General features: G+C 44.7%; 1 protein-coding gene across 1 annotated transcript in view; it reads right to left on the minus strand.

Annotated features, from left to right (window-relative positions):
* MSN (moesin) overlaps positions 1-10,536 on the minus strand; it is a 79,644-nt gene extending 69,108 nt beyond the window's left edge. The window contains exon 1 of the mRNA XM_052663355.1: positions 10,319-10,536. Within this exon, the coding sequence (XP_052519315.1) occupies positions 10,319-10,330 (12 nt within the window). The 5' untranslated portion in view covers positions 10,331-10,536. The remainder of the gene's footprint in view (positions 1-10,318) is intronic.
* Between the last annotated feature and the right edge of the window lie 12,876 nt (positions 10,537-23,412).

Consider the following 23,412-nt stretch of genomic DNA (forward strand, 5'->3'; position numbering starts at 1 on the left):
ACTTTATTTTGGGGGGTTCCAAAATCACTGCAGATGGTGACTGCAGCCATGAAATTCAAAGACGCTTACTCCTTGGAAGAAAAGTTATGACCAACATAGATAGTATATTCAAAAACAGAGACATTACTTTGCCGACTAAGGTCCGTCTAGTCAAGGCTATGGTTTTTCCTGTGGTCATGTATGGATGTGAGAGTTGGACTGTGAAGAAGGCTGAGTGCCGAAGAATTGATGCGTTTGAACTGTGGTGTTGGAGAAGACTCTTGAGAGTCCCTTGGACTGCAAGGAGATTCAAGCAGTCCATTCTTTGGAATTTCTTTGGAAGGAATGATGCTAAAGCTGAAGCTCCAGTACTTTGGCCACCTCATGCGAAGAGTTGACTCATTGGAAAAGACTCTGATGCTGGGAGGGATTAAGGGTAGCAAGAATAGGGGACGACCCAGGATGAGATGGCTGGGTGGCATCACGGACATGATGGATGTGAGTCTGAGTAAGCTCCAGGAGATGGTGAGGGACAGGGAGGCCTGGCGTGCTGTGATTCATGGGGTCGCAAAGAGTCGGACACAACTGAGCGACTGAACTTAACTGAACAGTAAATAGTACCTAGTAACCACTCAATAAATGGTGAGAATTCAAGCTGCCTGCCTTCATTCTTACCCATCTTATCTAGCAGAGGGTTGAAAGTGAAAGTGAAGTCGCTCAGTCATGTCCAACTCTTTGCAACCCCATGGACTGTAGCCTACCAGGCTCCTCCCTCCATGGGATTCTCCAGGCAAGGGTACTAGAGTGGGTTACAATTTCCTTCTCCAGGGGATCCCGATCCAGGGATCGAACCCGGGTCTCCCACATTCCAGGCAGACGCTTTAACCTCTGAGCCACCATGGAAGCACAGCAGAGGGTTAGTTCCATAAAATAATAATAACATTTACATAGCACTGATTAGATACTAGCCACAGTTCTAAGCCCTTTATAAAACTTACCTCATTTAATCCTTAAACAACCATACCAGATACGTATCTTCAACTTTACAGTTGAAGAAAATGAAGCACAGAAGTTAAGCAACTTGCCCAAGGCTACAAAACTATTAACAGTTGGTCACAGAGCTGGGATCTGAATCCAAGCAATTTGGTTCCAGAGTTTGTGTTTTTCACCAATACTCTATATTCCCCTTTCTATAAAGGCCTGAAACGTCCTTTTTTGGCTAGCTACCTGCACTGGGGGCTTCCTAGGTGGTGCAGCAGTAAAGAATTTGCCTGCCAATGTAGGAGATGCAAGAGATAGGAGTTTGATCCCTGGGTCAGGAAGACCTCCTGGAGTAGGAAATGGAAACTCATTCTAGTATTCTTGCCTGGAAAATTCCATAGACAGAGGAGCCTGGCAGGCTACAGTCCACAGGGTCGCGAAGAGTTGGACATGTCTGAGCCCGCACACTCACTACCTGGAATGTGAAGTCAAGTGGGCCTTAAAAAGCATCACTACGAACAAAGCTAGTGGAGATGGTGGAATTCCAGTTGAGCTATTTCAAATCCTGAAAGATGATGCTGTGAAAGTGCTGCACTCAATATGCCAGCAAACTTGGAAAACTCAACTGTGGCCTCAGGACTGGAAGAGGTCAGTTTTCATTCCAATCCCAAAGAAATGCAATGCCAAAGAATGCTTAAACTACCGCACAATTGCACTCATCACACACGCTACTAAATTAATGCTCAAAATTCTCCAAGCCAGGCTTCAGCAATACATGAACAGTGAACTTCCAGATGTTCAAGCTGGTTTTAGAACAGGCAGAGGAATCAGAGAATAAATTGCCAACATCCCCTGGATCATGGAAAAAGCAAGAGAGTTCCAGAAAAACATCTATTTCTACTTTATTGACTATGCTAAAGCCTTTGACTGTGTGGATCACAATAAACTGTGGAAAATTCTGAAAGAGATGGGAATACCACACCACCTGACCTGCCTCTTGAGAAATCTGTATGCAGGTCAGGAAGCAACAGTTAGAACTGAACATGGAACAACAGACTGGTTCCAAATAGGAAAAGGAGTACATCAAGGGTGTATATTGTCACCCTGCTTATTGAACTTATATGCAGAGTACATCATGAGAAATGCTGGAATGGAAGAAACACAAGCTGGAATCAAGATTGCCGGGAGAAATATCAATAACCTCAGATATGCAGATGACACCACCCTTATGGCAGAAAGTGAAGAGGAATTAAAAAGCCTCTTGATGAAAGTGAAAATGGATAGTGAAAACGTTGGCTTAAAGCTCAACATTCAGAAAATAAAGATCATGGCATCCGGTCCCATCACTTCATGGGAAATAGATGGGGAAACAGTGGAAACAGTGTCAGACTTTATTTTGGGGGGTTCCAAAATCACTGCAGATGGTGATTGCAGCCATGAAATTAAAAGACACTTACTCCTTGGAAGAAAAGTTATGACCAACCTAGATAGTATATTCAAAAGCAGAGACATTACTTTGCCGACTAAGGTCTGTCTAGTCAAGGCTATGGTTTTTCCAGTAGTCATATATGGATGTGAGAGTTGGACTGTGAAGAAGGCTGAGTGCCGAAGAATTGATGCTTTTGAACTGTGGTGTTGGAGAAGACTCTTGAGAGTCTCTTGGACTGCAAGGAGATCCAAACAATCCATTCTGAAGGAGATCAGCCCTGGGATTTCTTTGGAAGGAATGATGCTAAAGCTGAAACTCCAGTACTTTGGCCACCTTATGCGAAGAGTTGACTCAGTGGGAAAGACTCTGATGCTGGGAGGGATTGGGGGCAGGAGGAGAAGGGGACGACAGAGGATGAGATGGCTGGATTGCATCACTGACTCCATGGACGTTGAGTCTGAGTGAACTCCGGGAGTTGGTGATGGATAGGGAGGCCTGGCATACTGCGATTCATGGGGTCACAAAGAGTCGTACATGACTGAGCGACTAAACTGAACTGAACTGAGCACACATGCACCTTCATTGTGTCTGGCCTACAAAACCTAGAGATAAGTAGTGAGAGCAGAGGTCAGGAGACTTCAGTTTGTATTCAAATATTGTCACCAAAGTGAAAGAAAGTACCATAATATTCTCCTAACTCAAGGAACATGTCAAGCTGGACCACTGAGTCAGAATACAAAGAGGTCAGAGATCAAAATTTTAAATGGTGAAGAGAAAGTGGGGAATTTGGGTGAGGGGCAGGCGGGAAGGGGAAAAAGTCATTTTGAGGCCGCAGAGGAACTAACTGAGTCACCCACTGACTGAAACCTGCTGCAGCAGAAGCTATTTAGGGGAACTCCATTGCAGCATTATGGCCATACTGTTAATGTAATCACCACAGAGCCAATTCTCTGGATGTCGGTGTCCCATGAGTAAAAAGAGTCATCATCCTTTCAAGTCAGGCAAGTCCAGTGAGAGACCACTAACTTGGGAATCAGGAAAGTCAAGTTCTCCTTTCAATACTGTTACAAACTTCATGTGACCCTAAACAAGCTGGCTAACCTTTTCAGCTATGAATATGGGAAAGAAAGAACTCTACTCAATAAAGACTCTTAGGACAGTGAAGCCTAGTTGCAAGCAGGAAAACATAGCTAATCTCCTCTCCTTACCTTCCTCCTGTGCACATATCTACTTTATACCATGCTACACAGTCAAAGCAAAACACTTACCTTCCTGGGAAGTGCTACAAACAATCCCAAAAGCAAGGTCAGAACCTGAACCATCTGGATTATCTCCATACAAAGTACCCTTTGAGTTAGGCACTACATACACAGAAGGACTTGCTTTCAGGACCATTTTAACCCTACAGTCAAGTCTCTAGTCACCCGTAGCACAAAGAAGAAAATGCTGGGTATCTTGCAGTGAGTTCCATTTAAAAGGCAGACATTCAATATTTCCCCCCATCTGAGGTCAGACAAGTTGAATTTTAGTCCACAGCCCTATTACCAATTCATTCAAATCACTTCTCTTTCCTGGGCTTTGGTACCCATCTAAAATATAAACTAAACTTAAACTAAAAAGTTTCAAGGCCAGCTCATTTACTCTGTGATTCAAAACACTTCTGTGAGAAACCCAGACCACTCAGAACAATCAGCTAAAAGAGAAACAACTTAAGGCTAAGGAAGCTCTGGGTCATCCCAAGTACAGATGCATTTGAAATGCTGCACCCCACAATAGCCAGCCCTCAGTGCACTGGTGGTAGATACCTTAAGAGGTTGGTTTATGCCCACCACCTCCTCACTGTCTACCAGAATATCTAACTACCACACTTGAGGTTAAAGTAAACTTGAAACATAACTCAGTAGCTTCCTAGCCTCTCAGCAGAACTGGGGGAGTGGGGGCAGGGCGGGAGAGAGGCAGGGAGGAGCTATGCTTCGGGCAGGCAGTGACAAGAAAAGAGGGGAAATCCATCAAGTTTTCAGTGTTTGAGGCTCCTCGGTCAACCCCAATCTTTACAATATACTCTCAGTTGGTTTCTTTCTTGTTCCCTACATAGATATAGCCCTTTCCCCTCCATAGAATCAAGAAGAAATGGCCCAGAATACACATGCTAGTATTCATGTCAGAGCTACTAATGAGACAAACCAACTCCAAAGCTAGAAGCTCTCTATTCTGAACCCAGTACCCAGGAAGAAACAACACTCCAGAGGTGTAGGGGGACAAGAAGATACCTTTTAGCAACTGCTCTTCAACTGTATTCTCAGCATAGCCTAGCACACTTCCTGGTACAAAGAAGGCACTCAAATTTTAAGGAAAGAATGTCTGAAGGAAGAAGACACAAAAATGGGAGGTTTGAGGTCTGTACCATCAAGGCTTTCAAGAACATCAGTAGGGTGTGGTTCAGGTGGTAAAGAATCTGTCTGTAGTGTAGGAGACCTGGGTTCAATCCCTGGATCAGAAAGATCCCCTGGAGAAGGGAATGGCTACCCACTCCAGTGTTCTTGCCTGGAGAATTCCATGGACAGATGTACTTACAAAAAGAAAATAAGATCAAACTTAGGGAGTTACTCAATTTATGATAAATGTTTCTCTATAATAAATGACAATATCCAAAGAAATTTCTCAACTTATAAAGGAACATCAGTACTAGAAGGGTCCCTCAGTTCAGTTCAGTTCAGTTCATTTCAGTCGCTCAGTCATATCCAACTCCTTGCGACCCCATGAATCGCAGCACGCCAGGCCTCCCTGTCCATCACCAACTCCCGGAGTTCACTCAAACTCATGTCCATCGAGTCGGTAATGCCATCCAGCCCCTGTTGTCCCCTCTCCTCCTGCCCTCAGTCCCTCTCAGCTGATTATCAGGGCCTTTTCCAACGTCAACTCTTCGCATGAGGTGGCCAAATATTGGAGTTTCAGCTTTAGCATCCCTAGAGTGTATCTATTACTAGTACAGTTCTCTTATGACAAGTTGAAGAGATTGAGGGCCTGAAGAAAGAACTTGCATAAAGGCCCACTTCATTTGGATCACTAAGGTCAGGGAAGATGTCCTTCTTACATGGAAAAAGAAGGAAATCTATCAAGTCAGGGTTACCTGCCATTTCCCAACACTCATCTTCCAAATTAATGCAGTCCTAAGCTAACCCTCCAAGTGACTGCTCCTATAACACACATCAGAACCTGGAACTGAAAACTTTTTCAGCTCTATCAAGTATGAAATAAGAGGAAGGATGAACAGCAAAACCAGTCAATCATAATAAGACTACCTCTTTCACTTGACCAGCAGACTGCACCAAAAGAAACTACCTTTATACCATTTTTTCTTTGGGGGCAGAAGAATAGAGTGAGGTAGCAGGGAGAAAATATCCTGAGTTGGGAAAGATACACATGATAAACTCAGTTCTATCTTTGAAATATTAGAAACAGACTGCTCCCAATCTATAATGATGCCAATTGTCACCAGATTAAACAGGAAAGACCCAATCCGAGTAGTGTGGGTAGCCAGATATTCTCCCTTCTAAGGACCTTAAGTCTTGAAATTCCAGTGAGGGGGACTCCCAGAAGACACAAAGGGACCTAGATATACTGTTGCCAGGTAACACTGTTAGAATAATTTCAGAGTAAATCTAGCTGTCAACTGATCTTATCCAGAGAGAATTGGAGTCAGAGAAATAGAACAAATGACCTCTAAATATCCCTTCCAGCTCTATCATTCAGTATAGCAATCTCCTGAGAGGAGAAAGAAAGAGAAAAGTGAAAACACCCTTAAAATAAGCTACTGTTACAGGTAGCTAGATAATAATGAAGAGTTAGTAGACCTGTGATCCATACCATCTCTGTCACCTACTCACAGAGCAGCCTTCCCTTCCCCAAGCCTAAGATGATAGAATATAGATTAGCTGGTACCTTTGAAGGTCACACAAAGGCTCCCCTGCCCCACTGGCCCATCTCTGCCCAGAGAGCTATTCAAGAAAAAGCCTAAAGGAAATCTCCAAGATGGTTTCTGCTCTACCATCTAAACTTTCACAGAGGGCTAAGTGAACTGGAGAACCAAAGAAGTGGACAGATAGATGCAGAATCCAAAGAGCAGTCTCTCACACAACCTCCATTCCTGATCCCTTGTCCACCCTTGAAGTCCACAGGCAGGGCTGATTCAAGGGTTAAAAGACTGATATTTTGCCTTCTATTCACCAAGTACCACTTTAGTGCCACTCGAGTGGCTCAAGCAATGCCAGGAATGGCAGGAGAATAAACAGTCCACATGCCCCTGTTAAAGTTTAGCTGAATGCAGACCCTGAAGCCCTCAAATACTTTAAGGAGCTGGGTTCTTTACATCTGCTCACATGGATGGTCCCATCAATGACCATTTGATCACCTTTCCCTTGACCTCTTGAACTAGAGCTAAAAACTCAACAAACTGAAGAGGTTTTACCAAGAATGATCCTGTAACTAAGTCACAGATTTAAATCTTAACCTCTCTACAGACTTACTGCATCATTCTAGGTCAGCCCGTCCTATTTGTGGGTCTCACTTTTGCCATGAGAACAATAAACCAAAAACTCAGGAACACCTTGAAAATTCAAAACAATCACTTTTTAGGGAATACAGAGTCCCAAAGACTTTGTGATCTAAGAAAAATTTAAAGAGGGTAGAGAGGGGAGAAAACTTTTTTTTTTTTTTTAACAATTGTCTTATCATCATCAAAGTATAGATGGCAGTTAATAAGCTCCTGTATTCTGGCTAGTTAAAGTGGACTCAGGAAACTGGCAAGTAGAGGCACAGAATACAAGAGTTGGTTGGGGGCAGGGATGCAGAAAGGCATGTTTTAACAGATTTAAAGGGAGCTAGGTGACTAAGATCCAACCAGTCCATTCTGAAGGAGATCAGCCCTGGGATTTCTTTGGAAGGAATGATGCTAAAGCTGAAACTCCAGTAATTTGGCCACCTCATGCGAAGAGTTGACTCATTGGAAAAGACTCTGATGCTGGGAGGGATTGGGGGCAGGAGGAGAAGGGGATGACAGAGGATGAGATGGCTGGATGGCATCACTGACTCGATGGATGTGAATCTGAGTGAACTCCGGGAGTTGGTGATGGACAGGGAGGCCTGGTGTGCTGTGATTCATGGGGTCGCAAAGAGTCGGACATGACTGAGCGACTGAACTGAACTGAACTGAGGTGACTAAGGGAGAAAATGGGCTGTAAAAGTGAAACCAAGCCTGCACAGACTGTAGACATTGGTTCATATGAATGAATGAATTCATTTTTCCACTATCTTCCTTATCTGTCATGCTCCAGAAGTAACCTAAAACACACTAGTGAAGTAGGCTTCCCAGATGGCTCAGTGGTAAAAGAATCTTCCTGCCAATGAGGGAGATGGAGGAGATGTGGGTTTGATCTCTGGGTTGGGAGTATCCCCTAGAGGAGGAAATGGCAACCTACTCCAGTATTCTTGCCTGAAAAATTCCATGGACAGAGGAGTCTGGCAGGCTACAGTCCAGGGGGTGCAAAGAGTCAGACATGACTTAGTGACTGAGTATGCACACACACACACTAGTGAAGAAGGAATGGAAAATAAGGAATTTTTTCCCTTTATTAAAGTTACTAGCTGGTATGCAGTGAACTAGAAGTGTGCCCGTGGATACCTCAACAGTGGGATAAGGAATGAGAAAAGTAACAGGAGGCACCTTGTGACACCTGGAACTCTCACCAGGAGACCACACAAATACCAACATTAGTTACTCTGCCCAAATCATCCACTTCCTTTTATCTAAGGACCAGAGAGTCCTGAAAATAAACGTCAATTTGCTTTGAGCAAGAGAAGGGGCTCAACTTCAATAATACTTCAGTAAGTGAGAATAGAGGGTCAACGGGATGAGCATCAAGAAGCATGGACCCCAATCTTGATTCTGTCATCATGTGCCCTTAGGTGGTAGGTCCTTGCCTGTTAGGCCTAAATATCCTCATTAGTTGAGAGAGAGAGAGATCTACTAGATAGTTTGGAAAGTCCTTTCAGGTTAAGATTCCATGGTCTTAACAGGCATAATACAGTTGTTTCTCCTAAGTTAAACTTTCTTTGAAGCAAAAAGCATGGGAAATTCTCCAAAGCTTCCAGTCTATCAAAATTTAGCCCTCTCCTTCCAGCATGATTCAGTCAGTCTGCATAAAAATACTTTCACTACCCTAGGCCTGACCTCCAACAGCTCATACTCCAGTCTCTCTCCACAACAGGAAGAAGATCACCATGCTGTCTTCTTTGCCACTTTTCACTAAGATATGGTGGTTTAGAAAACTTTGAAACCATTTTCAGGCCCATTAAAGTTGCATTTAAATAATAGATATTTCAGAACTGAGGATGAGAGATACCACATGTGTTGCAGGGCACAGTCAATTTCCAGAGATCCACACACCTATTTAGGCAAAGACACACCTGAAGAAGAGCCAGGGAGTCAACCACAGAGATAAAACCAAAGAGAGGGTCCTGGAAGGAATTTTATAATCCTCTGTAAGGCAGAGACTGTTCCCCCACTACCTCTTTTTTCAAAACCATTCTCTCTCACTTTGTGTGTATGTGGGATGGGAGTGGGGAGTGTGTGGAAAAGCCCCATGTCATAAAACCATGAACAATGAAACGATGAAGATGGTGGGAGTATACACTTGTTGAAAACTTGCTGTTTCTGAAGGACAGGGTTCTGGAAAGGAAAGAATCACTTGGCAGTGAGGCTGTAACACAGCAACGTGGCAACCAAAGCCCAGCACACACCCAAAGTACTGTCCCCCAGCCATTTCTTTCAGGGACCCTCAGTCCTCCCCACCACTGCTAGTCACTATCTCAGTTCTACAAGGCTCAGGCTGTCCTCAGAAGAAGGGTCTGGCAGAACTGCATAGCCTAAGCCAGTGCAACAAGCTGCTTGGCCTAAGAGATTCAAGCCAGGGTGGTCACCCAGCCTTCCAGAGCAAGGGAAGGGCCTCGGCAGCCATTTGGCATGACTTGCACAAAAGCAAGCAGGGCTCATTATTCAGGCACATCCCTCCCCCCTCCCTCCTGGGCATCCGGCCCCCCTAGGCCCCACTCCCAGGAGGCTTCTCTTCTCAAAACAGTGGGGTGGAGACCAGATCCTAGAAGCTACCACCACTCTAGAAAGGTGTGGCCCCACAGAACAGTCCACACCTCACAGAACAGTCTGGAGTAGACAGGAGGAAATAGCCAGTGAGTAATGGGAAAGGCAGGGATTTGGCGAGTGAAGAGAAGGAAAAAACCAGTCTTCTTCTCAAAGTCTTCTTCCCTCCTTTCAGACTGGTGTCTAGTGAAGTGTTAGCGCTCCTGGGCAAGAGTAAGTGGCCTCGATGAGTCTGTCCACAACTCTCCTCTTCTAGTGGGAAACAGCTGAAGCTTCCTGGGGAGGCTGTGGGAAAGGTGAGTGGGGGTGCGGGATCCGCCCTGAGCAGCTCCCACCCTTCTACTTGCTTCTCGGTTCCCATGACCCATCCTGGTCTGAGGCAGCCTGGCCCCATAAAAGCGCCAATTCCTGGACTGAGGTAACTGTTTTCCTCCGGATGAGAATTCTCTACCCTGCGCCCAGGGCCCTTCGGGGGTAAAAAGAGACCTTGGGCCCTTAAGGAAATCTTCCTTACTATGGCATTCCAGACACAAGGAACTAGAATCTGAGAAAGAGGCCGGCCCCGCCCGGCCCACACTTCTACCCGGGACCCCTCTACACTCCAGGACGCGCCAGAACTGGACTCCGCCCCTAGTCCTCCCTGCTCCAGGCCTCGGCCGAGGGCGCGGCAGCGCGACCCGACGCGTGGCTGGCCAAGACCCCGGCCATCGGCGAAGCGCTACGAGGGTCAGCAAGAGCCCCCAGGGCCGGCAGCGCCCACCCCAGACACTCACCGTTTTGGGCATGGTGGCGACAAAGGGAGCAGAGTTGGCGAAGTTTGGCCAGGAGCTGTCGGACGGCGCTGAGCACGCAGTACACACGGCTGACTCCGGGGACTGGGGGCTCGGATTGGGTCTCTCTCTAGCGTCGGGACGACTGCTCGGCTTCCTGCTAACGGGCCACGACTTCACAAACCCCACCCAGGAAAGAGCCGCCCCTGTCGTACCGCCCGCTCCTTTATGTGGCCGGGCTTCCGCGCCGCTCCCCGCCCTCTCGCCCGCCTTCTAGCCGGCCGCCAGCCTCGCCCCGCCCAGACCAGCCCTGCCCGGCCACACCAGCTACTTGGGGGCCTGGCTGGGCCTGGGCGCCTCAGTGGGCGATCCCAGCCCTCACCCGGGCCTGCCTGCCTCCTCTCTCACTCCCTTCACAGACCTTGGCCCTTCGCATCCGGGCCATCCGGCCCCACCTCCCAAGTAGGGCTGGGCCCTAGGCCGCACCCTGGAAAGAGGCTTACAGCCCTGACTACAACTTTACACTAATGGGAGTTCACTACCTGTCAAAAGGGCTCTGACTCTCCGAAAGTTCTTCCTGCGTGTATCTGAACTCTTCTGTGGTTCCACCTATGGATCGCAACTGAGGCCACACAAATCTACTACTCTGCCAAACAACTCAGAGATCTGAAGATCTCATGTCCGCCTGAAACTTCTCTTCTCTTGGCTAACCAGCCTCAGGTTCTCCAACGCTTCATCAGTTCTCTTCTGCAGAATTCTATATGACTTTTCCCATCATAGTTTGTCCCCATCCTTGCTCAATCCTCATTTTTTATCAAAAATGGACTCCTTTTTCCTATATCTGTCCTCTATTCACTTTCCTTCCTTCAAATACCAGTCTCCAACTTTTTGAAATCCTGATCCTGTATTCCCACTGCAACATATTTACTGATATGTGATTCACTTTCTGGTAATTCCACCAGGTTAGATACACCCTAGTCCATTCCTTTAAGATACGTCTGCCAGAACCCTTCCTGCTTCTTGTCAAGGTCACAGAATCCCAGCATAGAGGTGTTCTAAACTGTAGCAGTCATCTAGTTAAGTCTGAGCTTTAGTTTGAAAGTGATGGGCCATAGCTATCCTTTCTCGTATCCACTGGTAACTGTGTGGAGGCATGGTCTGAGTATTTTTTGTGAGGTAGGGCAATGTATACCTCAGGGATGATGAGCCAGTTTGGGGCAGTGAAAAAGATATTTGGGAGGGATGGTCACGACATCTGGATTTTGTCATAGCTTTGCCATTAACTCCCTCTCTGACCACTATGTAGCCTTGGATAAGCCCTGTCCCCTCTTTGGGCTTGAGGTTCCCCTTCTGTAACAAGAAAGGGCTGAACTCTTGGGCTTCCAAGGTCCTTTCCCAGTCTGACGTTATAAAAGGATAAGAAAGGAAGTAAACTTCCTAGGACAATGGATGAGTCTAGCAGTGTTGCATAAGGACTGGCTTTGCATTTTCTCTCAGGAGTCAGCAGTCCTATTCTGTACTCCTCTGCTTTCCCAGCTCAACGGGGTCCATGTGTCAATGTGCCTCAGCTTCTCCCACTGCTGTCAAGATTCACTGATAAGTGTTAGGGTAAGCAAAGTTCCCTGCCCAAATCATTTTCTGGAGCTGAGCAGTTGACCCAAGGAAGAACAGCACACCCCAGAAAGCCTCAGCAGCATGGGTAGCAACAACATCAATCACATTCCTTGACATTGCAGTGGCCCTTTTCCTCCAGGAGTTCAAGGAACTCACTGATTCCTTCATTCATATTCTAGAGCCTACAGGGTCCTAGAACTAGGCTACATGCTTAAAAGGGGAGGGGAAGTTGATTGGAAACTCCAACTTTCATTATCCATCCTGGAAAGTGGAAAGTCCCTGTGTGTCATTCCCCACATGCCATGCCCCAAACACAAACACACACACACACTCACACACACACACACACTCACACTCACACACACACACACTCACACACACACACACACACACAGACACAGACCTGGTTAGGGAATGTCAAGCATCTGAATACAGTATTAAAAGGGAAAAGAGACTCGGGAGTTCAAGTGAGGGGAAGGAAGTCAAAGGGTTCAGACGTTAAGGAGATTGATGGAAAGAGAGGCCGAGAGAGGAGGAGGTGGTTGGCCCCCTGGGGAGGAGAAGGGTGGGGAATGGGAGGAAAACATAGGCTATCAGTGAGTGTTTAGTCTAGACCTCATTCAGGTCAAGGGAAATGAGAATCCAAAAGAGGAAAGAACTTACTCAAGATCCGGCAACCAGTGTGGAGAATGGATTCAGAAGTAATAGAGAAGACAAAGAATTCAGTTAAGCTGTTTCCATAATACAAGCAAGAATTTTTGAAGACTAGAACCAGAAGAGTAGTGTCACCCCTACTTTATCCGACAGAAGCTTGGTATGGTGATTACAGGTCAAGCAACTGAACATTGTTTGAAGGTTAAACTTGAAACCTCCTGGCTAGGAGGGACCTATATTTGATATCTCCAAGTCTCCAAAGCAGAGCAGAGGAAGCTGAGGTGCTCTCTTGTTCTTCAGGATGGCCATTGAAACATACCTTTGTTTTTACCTCTTTGTAAAATATGTCATACCTGTATGGCCAGAACTTCCGAACCCTCCCACCTACCCTGCACCCGACCATGATCCCATGTGAATTGAGTTAGCTCAGTGTTCTTGGGGCCGAAGTAATCTCAACAATTAGATTCAGATATGATGAGGTTTATTCCAGTGTTTGTAGAGAGAAGACGTAAAAATAAGGGCTAAACATCCCCTCATATGTTGGCTGGGTAAGGGAAGTAAGAGGTATGAAGACACCTGGGTTTTTAGAAGAACTAAATTCAAAGTTCAAGGAGGAACAGGCAATTTTTTTTTCAAGCAGTAAAACTAGATGAGAGGCAGTACAGGGACATTCTCAAAGTGGAGTCCAATGAAGCTAGGGTGGAGGTGTCTGAATCAGGAGTAGGAGATACAAAAGGAGAAATTTGACCTGAGCTCTAGGTCCATACATGGAGTCTAGTGGAAAGGCTCAGGATTCCTAGGGGGCTGGGACTGTTCCAGAGCTGCAGCAACTCTGAATGTGAGAGTTAAGAAACAGCAAGCAGAAACTGCATAAGGCTGATTTATGTGAAAGCCTATGTCAAGCTCAAGAGAGAAATGAGATTGAACTTGTAATCACCTCCCACTCAAGATATAAGCTCACTGCAGTAAACAAGCTCCTGCATTCTAAATTGCATTCCTCTTTCAGAGGACACAATAGTGCAGGACAAGCAATATCAGAGAGTAAGTAGGTAGGGAGTAGTCTTGAATGCCAGGAGTACTTTGAATAAAAAAGCCCTCCCCCTCCTCCACCCAGTCCATTGGATGGTAAACAGTTGAAAGTTTCCCAACACTCAGAGGGCTGCTTTTCATTTTCATCACTGTTAGAAAGTCCTTCTTTACATCTAAATTTGATTTCTTCAGCTTAACTCTGCGCAATTGCTCTTGGCTGATGCTTGGTTTAGGAATTAATTGAGCCTCTGAGTTGTTCTTCTCCTTCATTCATAGAAGAGATATGTATCAGAGAGATGCGGACAAACATAAGCTTGAGGCTACACACTCCAAGTCCTTCTCTCTCTCTTAATTCCCTTGGATCAGCAGCCCAAGCATTGGTCTAGCTGTGCCCTTTACACAAACAAGAAAATAACAGAAAAATATACTCTTGTCTCCCCAAAGGGAAGAAGTCTTCTTGCTATAATATGGCTGAGAGTAGAAACTGAGCAGTAGAGAAATCTTGCTTTTAACCATCTTCTACCTACTTCTTGGAAAGAAAAACTAGAGTTTGGGTTGAATATTTATTATTAATCATACTAATGGACCACAATGAGAGGGAAAAAAATTTCTCTCTGGCTCTGCTTCTTAGTAGTAAGTCTGGAAATTTTTTGAGAGCTTTCCCCCCGCCAGCCAACCAATATCAATTCAATTTGAGCCAGTGCCATCTTAGAATATGAAATTAGCCCTGCAGAGAGGGTTTCCCAGTCTCCCAGTGGAGTCACTAGCTCTCAGCCCTGTCCCCAGTAGCCAGTGTCCAGCAACCACACCTATGTGGCCGGTCTGCCTATGGGCCCCAGAGAGAAAACAGCCCACTGAGCACATGGCCCTTCCTTCCATGAACAACCTACAATTCAAACTCGATACACTTAGAAGGAAACTATCCATCTGTGCATCCTTCCCATGCCTCCAGCAGTGATCAGGTGTCTGCTAGGTGCCTGGTTCTCTGTGAGGCTCTGCAAGGGATACTCACCCTCTTCTTCCCCAGGAGCTCTCCTTCCCAGTGGCTCTGTATCTGTTGGTGGTTTTTCTGTTAGCACTGTCCTTTGCGTACACGATGTCATCATCTTTAACTTTCGTCTGCCTGCCCCCTACCATCTGGTCACCAAGCCCTGCTGTCTGTCTGTCTGTTCTTCACAGCTTCTCTCTCCCCATCTCCACTGCCAGTGTCCTTTGTGAATCCTCATTGACTCCCTAGTCTCCCTGACTTCAGGCTGCAGTACCAGGCTATCCTCCACATGGTCACCCTGGTGATCTTCAGAAAGGCAGAGATCACCTGTGCTCAGAAACATCCAATGACCCCCTCCACCCAACATACACACATCCTAACCTTTGCAGGCTTCTCTTGCTCCCACAGCTCCTTAGCAAAGCTCTACTCCTCGAGCTAGGCTAGTCTCACTGCATACACACAGCCCAGTGTGCTTGCTCTTGTCTCTGCACAAAGCCCTCCCTTGATCTTTCCTGGCCACCTTGTGCTCTCTGCCTAGCTCTTGTAGTGCTTGAGTATGCAGTGCTTATCTGGCCTCCATTCTACACCCTGCTTTTTCTTGTCAGCTGCTGCTTTTTCTCTTTTTTTCTCCATTCCAGGCTTGTCTGTAGTTGTCCCTAGAAAGGGATCACACTTTGTGTTCCATGAGGAAGGAGCACAGCATACTTGCAGTATATCTTTGAAGCTCAGGATAGATTGCTCAGCTAAAGAGAGAGATCTGCTATTCTATTTCCAGCCGTACAAGCCTATCAACTCAGATTCTCTAAAGGCCCAAGTTTCCCCTTACATTGCCTCAAGTTCTCCTGTTAGGAAATAAGACCAATGAACAGAGCCTCCTATTCCTATCTTGTTACTCCTTTTCCACTCATTCACAGCTCTATGTGTATGGAGGAGGTGTGCATGCTTTAATACCACTCTATCTTAGGGAAACACTATTGTTCACAAAGAGGCATCTATAAGGACATATACTGTAATACTTATAATAACCCATCACTATGGGACTGATTATATACATGGTACATCTGTACAACAAGACGTTATTCAGCATTTAAAAGCAGGAACTACTCTGAAAAGAGGTTTTATTATTATTGTTTACTCTGAAATCACAGAATGATATGAATAGTATGATACTATTTATGAATTAAAATATCTGTATATTTCTAGATATGTCACTCTGCTTATTTAACTTATATGCAGAGTACATCATGCAAAATGCCAGGCTGAATGAAGCACAAGCTGGAATCAAGATTGCTGGGAGAAATATCAATAACCTCAGATAGGCAGATGATACCACCCTTATGGCAGAAAGCAAAGAGGAACTAAAGAGCCTCTTTATGAAAGTGAAAAGGGAGAGTGAAAAAGCTGACTTAAAACTCAAAATTCAAAAACACTAAGATCATGGCACCTGGTCCTATCACTTCATTTCAAATAGATGGGGAAACAATGGAAACAGTGACAGACTATTTCTTGGAATCCAAAATCACTGCAGATGGGGACTGCAGTCATGAAATTAAAAAGACATCTGCTCCTTAGAAGAAAAGCTATGACAAACCTAGATAGCATATTAAAAAGCAGAGACATTACCGACAAAGGTCCATATAGTCAAAGCTATTGTTTTTCCAATAGGCATATATGGATGTGAGAGCTGGATCATAAGGAAGGCTGAGCACCGAAAAATTGATGCTTTTGAACTGTGGTGTTGGAAAAGACTCTTGAGAGTCCCTTGGACAACAAGGAGATCCAACCAGTCCATCCTAAAGGAAACCAGTCCTGAATATTCATTGGAAGGACTGATGCTGAAGCTCCAATACTTTGACTACCTGATACAAAGAGCCGATTCATTGGAAAAGACACTGATGCTGGGAAAGATTGAAGGCAGGAGGAGAAGAGGATGACAGAATGAGATGGTTGGATGACATCACCAACTCAATGGACATGAGTTTGATCAAGCTCTGGGAGATGGTGAAGGACAGGGAAGCCTGGCGTGCTTCAGTCCATGGGGTCACAAAGAGTCTGACACAACTGAGCAACTGAACAACAACAAATATGTTTATATTTGTAAGTTCCCAGAAAAGGGGAAAGATGTATAGCAAATTTATATTGGTTGCTACCTCTGGAACAGGGACTGGGATTAGAGTGGAGAGTAAACAGAGAATTTTTACTTCTTAATGTATGTATTTCTATATTAGGAATTCCCCTGTAGCTCAACTGGTAAAGAATCTGCCTGCAATGCAGGAGACCCCAGTTCAATTCCTGGGGCAGGAAGATCCCCTGGAGAAGGGATGGGATACCCACTACAGTATTCTTGGGCTTTCCTGGTGGCTCAAATGGTAAAGAATCTGCCTGCAATGCGGGAAACATGAAGAGCTTGGCAGGCTACAGTCCATGGAGTTGCAAAGAGTTGGACGTGACTGAGTGACTTTCACTTTTTCTATATTATTCGATTTTCTCAATAAGCCTGAATTAAATGGCAGGAAAGAAAGAAAGATGAGTAGGAGGAGGAAGAAGAGAAGGAACAGGAAAATCTGGGAGAAAATTTGGATAGGTTGGATAGTCAGTATGCAAAAAGTTTATGACAAGCCCGACTGATGGTAAAGATTAAAAGGATAACAGATATAAAGGTTGTATGTGTGTGTTAGTCACTCAGTCTTGTCCGACTCTATGCAACCCCATGGACTGCAGCCTGCCAGGCTCCTCTGTTCATGAGGTTTTCCAGGCAAGAATACTGGAGTATGTAGCCATTCCCTTCTCCAGGGGATGTTAACGACCCAGGGATTGAACCTGGGTCCCTTGCATTGCAGGCAGATTCTTTTACCATCTGAGCCACCAGGGAAGCCCTGTAAAAGTTGCCAGTTCAGTTCCTCAGTCATGTCCAACTCTTTGCGACCCAATGGACTGCAGCACACCAGGCCTCCCTGTCCATCACCAACTCCCAGAGTTTACCCAAACTCATGTCCATTGAGTCAGTCATGCCATCCAACCGTCTCATCCTCTGTCATCCCCTTCTCTTCCCGTCTTCAATCTTTCCCAGCATCAGTGTCTTTTAAAATGAGTCAGTTCTTCACAACTGGTAGCCAAAGTATTGGAGTTTCAGCTTCAGCATCAGTCCTTCCAACGAATAGTCAGGACTGATTTCCCTTAAGATGGACTGGTTGATTCTCCTTATTGTCCAAGGGACTCTCAAGAATCTTCTCCAACACCACAGTTCAGAAGCATCATTTCTTCGGCACTCAGCTTTCTTTATAGTTCAACTCTCACAACCATACATGACTACTGGAAAAACCAAAGTTTGACTAGACGGACCTTTGTTGGCCAAGTAATTTCTCTGTTTTTTAATAAGCTGTCTAGGTTGGTCATAACTTTTCTTCCAAGGAGCAAGCATCTTTTAATTTCATGTCTGCAATCACCATCTGCAGTGATTTTGGAGCCCAAAAAGATAAAGTCTGACACTGTTTCCACTGTTTTCCCATTCATTTGCCATGAAGTGATGGGACCAGATGCCATGATCTTCGTTTTCTGAATGTTGAGTTTTAAGCCAACTTTTTCACTCTCCTCTTTCACTTTCATCAAGAGTCTCTTTAGTTCTTCTTCATTTGCAGATGGTGTCATCTGCATATCTGAGGTTATTGATATTTCTCCTGGCAATCATGATTCCAGCTTGTGCTTCATCCAGCCCAGTGTTTCTCATGATGTACTCTGCATATAAGTTAAATAAGCAGGATGACAATATACAGCCTTGATGTACTCCTTTCCCAATTTGGAGCCAGTCTGTTGTTCCATGTCCAGTTCTAGCTGTTGCTACTTGACCTGCATATAGATTTCTCAGGAGGCACGTCAGGTGGTGTGGTATTCCCATCTCTTTCAGAATTTTCCACAGTTTGTTGTGCTTTGGTCCAAATAATCAACCTCATGAGGAAAAGATGGTAAAGATGTGTCTTAGCAGCAGTGTGGCTAAAAAGACCTCTGAGGTTTTACTAAAACTGAAAATAGAACTGCCTTATAACCCAGAAATCCCACTGCTGGGCATACACACCGAGAAAACCAGAATTGAAAGAGACCCGTGTACCCCAATGTTCATCACAGCACTGTTTATAATAGCCAGGACATGGAAGCAACCTAGATGCCCATCATCAGATGAATGGATAAGAAAGCTTTGGTTCATATACACAATGGATTATTACTCAGCCATTAAAAAGAATACATTTGAATCAGTTCTAATGAGGTGGCTGAAACTGGAGCCTATTATACAGGGTGAAGTAAGCCAGAAAGAAAAACACCAATACAGTATACTAATGCATATATATGGAATTTAGAAAGATGGTAACAATAACCCTGTATACGAGACAGCAAAAGAGACACAGATGTATAGAACAGTCTTTTGGACTCTGTGGGAGAGGGAGAGGGTGGGATGATTTGGGAGAAGGGCATTGAAACATGTATAATATCATATAAGAAACTAATTGCCAGTCCAGGTTCAATACAGGATGCTTGGGGCTGGTGCACTGGGATGACCCAGAGGGATGGCACGGGGAGGGGGGAGGCACTGTACTAAGCCTCAGGGATATAGCCATGAAAGATGGAAGACGTCCCCACTCTCACAGAGCTCATTGCCTGGTGGGAGAGACAGAGAAGAAATCTATTATAGAACTACTGTGTTCTTTCCACTAGTCCCCACATCATAAGTGTTGAGGTATGGGAATCAAAATTTTCATCTCCCTGGGCCAATTGAAATCACTGGCCCATCATGGAAAGCTTCTTTGCTCTGAAAAGGAGCCCATAGGTGAATGAAAAAGGAACAGAGGGAAGGATGGCTCAGGGATTTGAACAGACCCTTCCCCTCATTACTGACTGAGGCCTCCACAACAGTGCTGCTCAACATCTTCTGCTGGTGGCTTTATGCATTTATATATGCATTAAGCCAGTTGACATTATTATTCATCCATTCATTTTATTCATTCAGAAAATGTGAATGTATATCTGCAGCATATAGAGATATGCACATGTACAGCAACATAGCAGCATGATTTTTTTGTATGTATATAGAAGAGAGAAAGAAGGTGCCACTTGGAATGCAGCATGAGATAGTATAAAAGAGCACTGAATCTGAAGTTAGAAGACCTGGTTTTAGCCTGTTTTGCCATTTACTAGTTTGATAAATTTAGGCAAATTAATTGGTTAACCCCAAGCCTCAGTTTCCTCATCTGTAAAAACTTAGATAATAGCAATTGATACCTTCCAGGATTGTTGTCAAGAAGATATATAATGCTGAATATGAGAAGTGTTTTTGCAAACCATAAGGTGCTTGCATGTGGAAAAAGGATTATCATAGCTATGTGTCTTTGGGGTAGAGATGTAGGTTCCAGGGTTTTCTTGGGCCCAGATATGCCTTTGTTTGGTCATATATGTATTGTCTATATGTTCCCATACTTTCCTGTTTATATGTCTATGTGCATGTATCTGTGTGTATTTCCTGATGTGTATTCCCAAGTCAGTGACATTTAGATTCACTTTTTCTTATTCCTTAATCCATAGTCTCAGACCAGAAAACATTCTAACCTTCTTTTATCTGAGAAATGCAAGCCTCAAATATCCCTAACTATATTTTGAGAGTGCTTCCCCTTCTTTCCACTCCTCCCCACAAGGCACTTTGCTTATGTTCAACCCAGCCATGTGTATACATGCAGTGAGAGCTCTTATGCAGATATTTGTCAGTGAAGAAAATGCGGGGCCTGCCTTCCACTGGGTTGGACATGCCTCTCAGAACCAGACATGTCATATGCTCCTGGACACCCCCCCCCCTCAAGTGGCACCAGAGGATGCGCTGCTGGTGGGTGTAATGCCTCAGGGGAAAAGGAGGAGCTATTCTCCACTTCCCCTCACACACATACCACTCACCAACCCTTTCAGCCTCTTGTCTCCAAGGTTTTGGGATTAGGGGCTTGAAAGTTCGGCTCTACTTTCCTCAGATCTGCAAAGCCTCAAATGTGCTGCCAGATGTCCCAAGACCTCTAGTCAATTATTCTGAGTTTCAGAGTGCTTGGGAGAAGCGAGAGAGCCCTGTGTTTAGCTCACAGAAACACTGAATCTTAGAACTGGCTTGGTCCTTCATCACTGCCTAATGCCACCTCTCTCACATCCTTGTGAAAAGATGAAAGCAAATCAGAATCCTGAAATATCACACCTTTAACATCATCTAGGCTACATGTCCGCATTTTATATGTGAGAACATAAAGGCCAAGAGAAGTGAATGAACTTGCTTAAGGAAAAATCTAGCTCTTCTGACTCCCAGGCCAGTGTTCTTTCTTCTGGATCTCCAAAATCAAGAGCAATAAGGATCAAACAAGTCAGTAACAAAGAGAGAAGATCCTACAGTTCTATTGCTTTGGGGACATCTTCTGGAAATAGAAGCTGAGTGGTTCTTGGGGAGGGGAATAAAGGTACAGAAGCAGGCTCATGAGTCTCTCTGCAGAGAGTAAACCTGAACAAAGTACCTACTATGGCTCGGGGCAGTATCTGAAACCCAGGAAAAATGTGGGCTCTCTTGTCTAGCAGCTGATCTGGAAACTGAGTAGGTCTTATTCCTCCCAGGATATGAATTCCAGATCTCCAGCCAAAATTCCTGAAGTCAAAGATTATGACCTGGATTCTCTCTTGGTCTCCCAGAAACTTGCCCAGCTCTAGGCCTTCTGATTGATAATGCTTGCTGTAGAGATGAGAACATCCTGGCTTCCCGGGCAAAGGCCTTTGTCTGGATCCATCCTTGAGCTGCAAGTACATTGGCCCTTGGGTGCTCCACATTCTCGTTGCCCCCACCTTCAAGGGAGTTGAATCAGCAGGGCTCATGGGGTGGCCTGCTGGACTAGGAGGTCTGCTTCTCATCCCTGTGACTTTTACCTCATAGACCACATGGAGAATGGAGATGGAGGTAATGAAACCCCTTCACCTCATTGCTTTTATTTAATTTACTTCTGTGAGGTTCTCTGCTCCTACTTGAGCTCTCCCACTCTCTAGAAAAGGCTGGACTTGGGCTACTTCCACTTACCATTCAGTGTCTTACTTTTTCCACTTTGGGGTCTTTGGACACGCTGTTCCTTCTGTCTGGTAAACTCTTCCTGGAATACTCTTCCTCTAGCTCATAGCTGGCTCTTTCTTTTACTTTAGGTCTCAGCTTAAATATAATTTCTTTCTTTTGTCCATTATTTCTAAAATAGAATGACCTCTGCCCTCATCCGCCCCAAAATCCTTTATTCTCAATCTCAGCGATTTGTTTCCTCAGCACTGATTATAGTCTTCAATAATATATTTTATCTGTATATTTACTTGTTAAATGTCTACCTCTCCCTGCAGTAGAAACAATAACAGAATAATGCCCCCCCCCAAAGATGTCCACATCCTAATCACCTGTGAATATTTTATGTTTGTGCTAAGTTGCTTCAGTCGTGTCTGACTCTTTGCTACCCAATGGACCATATCCCACCAGGCTTTTCTGTTCATAGGATTCTCCAGGCAAGAATACTGGAGTGGGTTGCCATGCTCACCTCCAGGAAATCTTCCCAACCCAGGGATTGAACTTGTGTTTCTTACATCTCCTGCATTGGCAGGTGGGTTCTTTATCACTAGCACTGCCTGGGAAACCCGTGAATATGTTATATTTTATGAGAAAGAGGAATTAAGGTTGCTAATCAGCTGACACTGAGATGAGGAGATTACCCTGAATTATTCAAGTGAGCCCAATGTCATCACAAGGGTCCTTGTAAATGGAAGAGTGGAAGAGAAAGGCATGAGAGGACGTCATGAATGATTTGATAAGGATTCAACCTGCCATTGCTGGCTTTGAAGACAGAGGAAGAGATCACAACTCAAGGAATGCAGGCAACCTCAAGAAATTGGAGAAGACAAGGAAATGGATTCTCCTCCAGAGTCTCAAGAGGAATGTAGTCTTGCTGACCCATTTTATTTTATTTTTATTTATTTTTAATATAAAGTTATTTATTTTAATTGGAGGTTAAGTACTTCACAATATTGTATTGGTTTTGCAATACATCAACATGAATCCGCCACAGGTATACACGTGTTCCCCATCCTGAACCCCGCTCCATCCTCCCTCCCCATACCATTCCTGACCTCCAGAACTGCAAGAGAATAAACTGGTGCTGTTTTAAGTAATTAATTTTGTACTAATTTGTTATAGTAGCCATAGAAAACTCTTACACTCCCCATTAGACCATAATTTTGATGAGGACAGAAACTAGGTTCTGTTTACTATCATAGCCCCAGCATGCAGTATAGTACCTGGCACAGAGTAGGATCTCAATTACTATTGGTTGGTTTGGATAAGTGAATGGAGCCTGAACATGCCTTATGCTCTACACACCTTCCCTCTCTAATGGCCCTCGGTGTGGGGTGGCATTCCATCCAAGGGACTGAACCGAAAAGAGGCCAATAACTTCCCAGCCAGTGTTTGGTAGGAGAAAGAAGCTAGAAGCCTGGGAACACTTAAATCTTTTAGTTCTCAGAAAAGGAGTCCTGTATATCAGCCACCTGTCTATCCACACAGATGTTCTTTTTCATAGTTTCATATATACAGATATTGATTTTCTTTCAAGAACCTCTTCTGGAGCACCTGCTCTGTGCCATGTTCAGTGTTTAGCAATGTTGCTCATTGCTATTTGTGGATAGTGGTGGTGATGGTCTGTTTTCCCACATGTCAATCTTATTATCTCATTTACTCCTTGTTTTGACAAGAGATTCTCAGCCCTACTGTGAAAAGGCT

This window comes from Budorcas taxicolor, chromosome X (genome assembly GCF_023091745.1).
Source record: "Budorcas taxicolor isolate Tak-1 chromosome X, Takin1.1, whole genome shotgun sequence".
NCBI lineage: Eukaryota > Metazoa > Chordata > Mammalia > Artiodactyla > Bovidae > Budorcas > Budorcas taxicolor.